The 7,500-nt window shown below is 29.3% G+C and overlaps 2 protein-coding genes across 2 annotated transcripts in view; one reads left to right on the forward strand and one right to left on the reverse strand.

Annotated features, from left to right (window-relative positions):
* Nucleotides 1-324: 324 nt before the first annotated feature.
* Nucleotides 325-4,277, reverse strand: LOC111677454. Its single transcript, XM_023438571.2, has 4 exons — nt 3,947-4,277; nt 2,480-2,602; nt 611-742; nt 325-537 (listed from the first exon to the last, which is right to left on the reverse strand). The coding sequence occupies exons 1-4, from the start codon at nt 4,151-4,153 to the stop codon at nt 454-456; spliced, it is 546 nt and encodes a 181-aa protein (XP_023294339.1). The 5' UTR covers nt 4,154-4,277; the 3' UTR covers nt 325-453.
* Nucleotides 4,278-5,439: 1,162 nt separating this feature from the next.
* The window catches only part of LOC111677455, a 2,963-nt gene continuing 902 nt past the window's right edge, over nt 5,440-7,500 (forward strand). Inside the window, exon 1 of the mRNA XM_046946766.1 lies at nt 5,440-5,677. The gene's annotated coding sequence lies outside the window, so the exon portion shown is untranslated. The remainder of the gene's footprint in view (nt 5,678-7,500) is intronic.

Here is a 7,500-nt window from a genome sequence, read left to right on the forward strand (position 1 = left end):
AACACAAATTCTCAATTATTTGAATTATTGCCTCATCTCTCAACTAGCTCAAAGGTTTAAATTACATATTATTAACTAAATAAACATTTTTTTGCATAAAAATGTATGAAATTTAATAAAAAATTTACATAAAACCAATAAATAAATAGTCTTCCAAAAATAAGAAAAAATAAATAATAATTCATACATTCATATGCAATTATTTACTTTAACCAAAAGAAAAAAAATATATCAAACTAAAAAATCTTAGTAAATTTTATATAACAAAAACCAAACATAAACGATTTAACTTATATATTTAATTTTATTTAATGAACACTTAAAACTAATAACAAAAGAAAATGTTTTGTGTTTTACGAAATGGCAAATACATATAAAAGTAAGAAATGTTTGCTAAAATAATAATGACAATATTTAATAAAAATAAAAAAATAATAAAAAAAACCTAAATTACTACAATCCCACAATTTTACCACCTATAACATCCAATTGTGCAGTAATGCCTTTTGATATGGAACGAGCTATTTCTTTGGGTTTCTGTAAGAAATTGAAATTGTAAGTTATTAAGTTTAATTATAAATATGTATTATTATTGCATTATAATGATTACCTGTATTAAAGTATTTAAAAGATTTGAAAATGCCTCATAACCATTTACCAGACTACGGGAAATGCCATCAAACATGTCACCATTATTACCATATTTTTCATGTTCACTTATGGTATCCAAAATGGGTAAAGGCTGCAAATATTAAATATAAAGGAAACATTTTTAAAAGTGAATATTATGTTATACATTGAGACACTATTTTCGAAAAGTGCTAACTTCAAATAAGTAGAAAAGTATAGTCGGGCATGGCCGACATATAATACCCTACACCATGATTATATTTATATTTCATAAAAAAATTTTAAGAAACTTACCCCCATTATCACAATGTCTGGTTATTTATTATCTTAAAGTTAAATTGACAGTTTTCATACAAAAAATATTTTAATCGGCAGAATAACTTTCGGTTAAACGATAACCGGAGGTGGAATTAACGGGGCTTAAGCGTTTTTCAGATAAAGATATTCTACGTTCTTTGTTTAAACCTAGTTTAATAATATGTTTGTGTTTTTCAGTAAACAGTTACGTTACTTATTATCTTAGTTTAACTGACTGTTATTGGCCAATTAAACTTAAGTTGTAAGTGAGAACACACAATTAACAAAAACCATAAAATAATGAATTCTTAAGAAGAAAAACTTAATATTTTAAGTAAATAATAATTTTCTGATTTCTTTTAGCGAGATTATTACTATTTTAAATGTTTATTTATACTTTTTACTAAAATTTTACATTTTACAAAAGTGATATTTGCAAAATACAGCTGTTCATTGTTTATGTTTTTGACTGAAAAGTTGGCAATAATAACTAAGTTAACTGATTCTAGTTCCATAACTGAAAAACACAATCATCGGTTAAAGTCCGCCTTAGTTTAACTGAGTAGTAAGAAACCCGCCCTAAGACATTTTTTGGAAGGGGATTTGTGTGAGGGCTTATTGTGCCAATTTTTAGAGAGTTAATAGAATATAAGACGTAATTATGGCATAAAAAGACCAAATCGGGTAGTACGGTTATATGAGGGCAAAAAACACATTTGGTCCAAATTTCATCAAATTATTTTGAAAATTGCAGCATGTACCTCGCGAACAAGGTTTAAATGGACAGATGGACGGACATGTCTTAATTGACTTAAAGAGTGATGTGGGGCCAATATTTTTGTGTGTTACAACATCAGCACATGCATAGTTGTAAAACAAAACCCTGTAGAGGATTGAGTGTTGGAAATGTGTTGTGTCGTATGTTTTGTATATATGTAAGATATCTTATACAAGTGACACTAATCAATTTTCCTTTGTCAGATTTACCATAATGTTTTCTCTGTGAGTATGAACAAATCTTCGATTTTTTAATGAATTCTTATTTCGGAACTCTTATAACTTCTCTTGGTGCTGTTGGCGAATCAAGATAGGTCATCCCATCTGCGTGGTTCGGATCGGACCGTTTTTGATCTTAGCCAACATATAAAGGCAGGATCAGACATAGATGCCCACAATTGGCTTGCAGACTCATACATACAGTCACTTAAAATGCAGTACAAATTAGTTATATGTAAACATAAAATTATATCCCAATTCGGTGGGAGGCCTCTAACCCTCAGAGGCAAATATGAAAATATGTTTTTAGTCAATAAATTGCTTAAATAAAGTGAAACTAAGGTATAACTCAAAATAAATTCATAATTTAAAATGAAAAATCACATTTCATATTCATAAATGATATATAATATTCATAAATCATATGGGGTAGGGCAGGTCCGACTATACTTTATTACTAATTTTCAATAGTAAAAGTTAAATTAATTATATTTTTAAATATTTCTACAATATGTTTGTTATAGTTCAAGTTCTTTTTCTTTAAGCTTTTACTCACCTGTGTTTTATCAAAATATTTCTTTTGAGTTTTATCGTAGAGACTTAAAACTTTTGATGGTACTCCCTCGGTTTCTAAATTGACAGATTCCCGGGTTTTTTCGGCCGCCTTAAATAAAGAAATCTGCAAGACCAAAAAATTAAAAAGTTAGTTTATGCTTAAGAAATAGTTAAAATATTTAGACTGCTATTCGATTTCAAAATTTAAATTTGACTTAAATCGGGTTCATATATGTATACACATCTTCAAAGTGTATTTAAATTTTTTAGCATTATTTTTATACCCTACACCACTATAATGGGGAGGGTATTATGCGTTTGTGCTGAAGTTTGTAACACCCAAAAATATTGGTCCTAGACCCAACTTAAAGTATACCAATCGCCTCAGAATCACTTTCTGAGTCGATTTAGATATGTCCGTCTATCCGTCCGTCTGTCTGTGTGTCAATGTAAACCTTGTGCGCACGCTACAGGTCGCAATATTGAAGATAATTAGATGAAATTTGGCACATACTCCTCTTTTGGTTCAAGGACGATCGCTATTGAAAATGGTTGAAATCGGTCCATTATTTCTCCTAGCCCCCATACAACCGTACCCCCCGAATCGGACCTTTAGGCTCACAATTACGTTAAATGTTTTATAATGTCAACAAAAATCAGCAAAAATTCGTTTTAGAGAACAATGAATGACAATACTAATTTTTATAGAGATCGGGCCTCATTTGATCCTAGCCCCCATACAAAATCCCCTTCAGAAAATGACTTGAAAGTCACAATTAACTTATAATAATAATTACTAATAAAACGATCAAAATCTACATAAATGACTTTGATGTAGACGTAAATTCATTTACCTAAATTCATAAGGATAGGCCCACATTTACCCCTTTTCCCCTATGAGCCCTCTTGTAGAAAATCTCTTTTTTGTCAACAATAAGTAAAAAATTTCACAATAAAACAAATTAAATGCTTTATGAAAAAAAATCAATTTGAAATAAAATTCTAATTTTCAATTGTAACAGCTAAATTTTTTTCTAAGTGTAACAGCTAAAATTTTAGTCAATGAATTCTATGTATTATTAAGGGCTTTAAATATTTCGCGCCTTTGCAGTTGTGTTTATACATTTGACCTTTTCGTTTTTTTTTTAAAAGACCAGTTTCAGAGAACTTTATACTTTATCTAATATTAAATATTTTAATGGTTTTTATAATTATTTGTCACATTTTTAATATCAACGTTTTCTTGTAAAATATATATTTATGATCACTAAATAGTTTTCAACAATCAAATGTGTTTACATTGAAATATTTCCAAAAAATGCTGCATGTTAAACAAATAAAATCATTTCTCAAGGTCAGCGGTTAACAACTTAAATCTTCACACATATTTGAAATATAATTTTGAAATTACGAAATCAAGTGTAAATAAATTTAGTAGTAATTTTATAACAAACAACTATGGAAATACCCTTAAACCACCGGAATCTGATGAAAGCTCTGCTTGTGAATGTAAAGCTAAATCATCATCACTTAATTCAGTTTGATGTGACAATTCTGGATCGGAAAGTTCTGCATTATAGGTGCCATCACTATTAACCACTGGGTAAGTTTGGCAAACAGCCACTAAAAAACTTAAATAAACAAATAATTTCGAAATAATACACGCAAATTCCATTTTATGTTTAAAGGTCTGAGTATTTTTTTTTTCAAAACGAAAACAAAAACCGTTAAAATTAATAAAATTATACGCAACGAACGAACAAACACAACCACGCCGAATTGACTTAATAACTGAATTAAAATCACTGCAGAGTTTTGGAACCAATTTAAGTCTTGGCTTAAAAATATTAAGTGTATTTTTTGCTTATAATTGTTGTTGTTAGTTGGCATCGGGTGTTACAACATTAAAAAAAGCTTTTTAGTTATATTTGTGGGTATATATGTCAGGGTTGGAAAATTCACTACCGTTGTACTTTTGACAATGCTTTTTAGAAATTAAAAACTTTTGCTAGATATGTACTTAGTTTGAGAAACTGTTCAATATTAGTTCATAGATTTGTCAAAATACTAATAAATTGTAAACAGTCAGTGATGTAAATTAGTAAATGGACGAACACATAGAAATGTCAAAACGACCCCTCAGATTAGGCAATAAAAAGTTCAATAGACTGGTTAAATTATAGCCAACGGACGAGACCATAGACTATCTAATATGCTAGTCCATGGACTATATAATAAACTAGTCAATCAAGAAATTCTTAGACTGGTTAATACGTATACAAGACAAAATACTGGTTCATAGACTATATCATCAACTAGCCACTAGACTAGTCTATAAACTAGTTAGCACACTAGCCAATCGGTTAGACAATACATGGAACAATAATCGAATTGATCCATTGGCTAGTCAATGAACTAATCCATAGACTAATTAATAAACTAATTCAAAAACTATTTAAAAACTAGAAAGGGCGAATGTAATAGCTTTAAAGGAAAGGGAGCTCGAGGCAGTTAACCTGACAAATGCAAAACCATTCGACGCAACAAAAGCTGAACTAAAAATATGGGTGAGAGAATTGTGGCCTAGGTGTATATCTTCGGATTTAATGTAGTATATACACTGAAAAAAATCCATGCCTAAAAATGTCGTACATTGTACCAATATACGAATATTATTAAATAATATTTCGTATTATACACGAAATTTTTGTAAATATTACGAAAATAGAAGTTACGAAATTTTTTTTTCGTAATGTTGAGCATGGATTATTTTCAGTGTATCCTCCTATCAACCTAACCTAACCATTTAATGCTTTATCACATTGAGTTGCCAATAAAGTAATTAAAGAGCTAATCAATGGTTAAATAAATAAATAATAAATAAATAAATTTTTAAACTTCAATTTCCCATACCTGGTGTATACATAAATACCTGACGAAAAACACTCATCATTCCAGGCATTAATTCATAATTTATATCCATGACCATAAAACAACAAAAATTACAAATTCAAAAAATAAAAAGAGGTTAGTTAGTTAGTTGGATGATGTTTTTATCACAACACTAGGAAGGAAATTTTGTCGTTTGCGGTTAAGTTTAAATTAAGTCGTTTACTAAAGTTATACTAATAATGCAATTGTCTGGTCCAGATACAAGAAAAATAGTCTACTTTTCTTTTGAACATGAATTCATATATATGTAAGTGAGAAAGCCTACAATGAAAGTAAACTTTACCAAACGCCTGTAAACCACACTTTAATGTCTTACGTCTGGTAGTTTTACATTCGAAATTGTTGTGTAATAATCTTGTTTGCTATTTTTTATGTTTTGTTTACACTGAACGACTGACTTATTGACTGACTTTTAAAAAAAAGAGGAAGAAGATGTTGGCCAAAAACGTTTTGTGAAAAGCGCTGTTGTTTAAAAATATATAGTTGGACACATCGTTTGTGCTAATGCTTATAATGTTTTTAATTATTTATTGATCCCACTGACCTTTAATTGAACATATTAATTATATTCGTCTTTTTTTCAAAAATTTAACTTTATTAAGCCGAATTTACACGATCATACAAGTAATATGAATTGTCAAAATTTTGTGAAGAAGAGGACGAAAGGGATCGTCTAAACGTAATATGTAATGAAACCATTACAAATTGAGAGAGAATACGAATAGAAAATTTTACAATCGTATAACTCTTTTTATTTTTTGAAATGATTCAAAACACATGCAAAAAAAGTGAAACAGCTGTTTCCATCTTACTTTGTTATTGTTTTATACAAATCGTGTAAACACTAAAAATATAAATCATACGACTTTTATTATTATTTTTTTTGTTATATAGATAGATTTTAACTTTACTTTTTCATTAGACTTTACGTACGTAAAGTGTGATCGTATGAAGTGCCCTTTAGTAGCAGTGATTATCCAAAACCTAGCATCGGTAATGATAGATTGAAAATACATATTATAAAGATGAAAATTACTTGCAAAGCCAAGCCCATTTGGTATCCATGCCAACTGTACGGGTATCATGGATCGGAACTGTTGCAGTGTTAATTTGTATGCAAGTCCTAATGTTGGGTCAATTACAATCCTATTAAACATATTTACATCAAGTGTTCTCGTGCTCGCACTTTTTTAAGTGTTAAAGTCGCTTTCAGAAGAAGGCCTTGTATAGGGGGGCTGATCTTTATAAATTTTTACAAAATTATGAAGATTCCATTAGGGAATGTTTATGACTAACATTTCCGCTATACCTATATGCTTACTTTAATCAGATATGAGCGTTGCAGTCGCTTTCTGAAGGGGACCTTATATGGCGGCTAGGCGAAATCATTTACCAATATTGCCCATTTTCAATACCAAAGAAACTTTATCAACTAAAATCTGCTGTGCTGTTACCGTTCGGACTCTATCGTGTTTTCAACAGGCAGACAGACGGACGGATATGGCTAGATCGTCATAGAATCTAAAGAGGACCCGGAATATGTATATCCTTTTATGGGTCTTAGACAAATATTTCCATGAGTTATAAACGGAATATCAAAAATAATATACCATCATCTTTCTTGAAGTGAAGTGAGTATAATAAGTACAACGCACAGCGATGGCTTTTTATGACGGCGGTGATAAAATTTCAACGGCTGCGTTATCTCGATTTTTAAATTTATTAAACAGTTTAAAAAAGCTTTTACATAAAGCTTATGCTTGGTTATTTTATTAACATGCTGCTCTTAATTAAAAACTAAAGATAGATATTAAGTTGATGGCAGTCATGTTAGCAATAGTGAACAATAAAAGCTTTATTAAGTTTAAGTAAACATAAAGCTTTGTTGCTGTGATAACGATTGAAAATTACAGTAAAACATGCATAATACAAATTTTCATTTATTTTTGTTTTTAAATCACTTATTCAAATTGAATTAAAAATACTTTCCTTAAGAAAAATGAAACAAAAAAATTTTTGAATCAATCTTAAATTCAATTCCATTTTGTAATTACAAATAAACAAATTTCA

The sequence above is a fragment of the Lucilia cuprina genome, chromosome 3 (genome assembly GCF_022045245.1).
Source record: "Lucilia cuprina isolate Lc7/37 chromosome 3, ASM2204524v1, whole genome shotgun sequence".
Classification (NCBI taxonomy): Eukaryota; Metazoa; Arthropoda; class Insecta; order Diptera; family Calliphoridae; genus Lucilia; species Lucilia cuprina.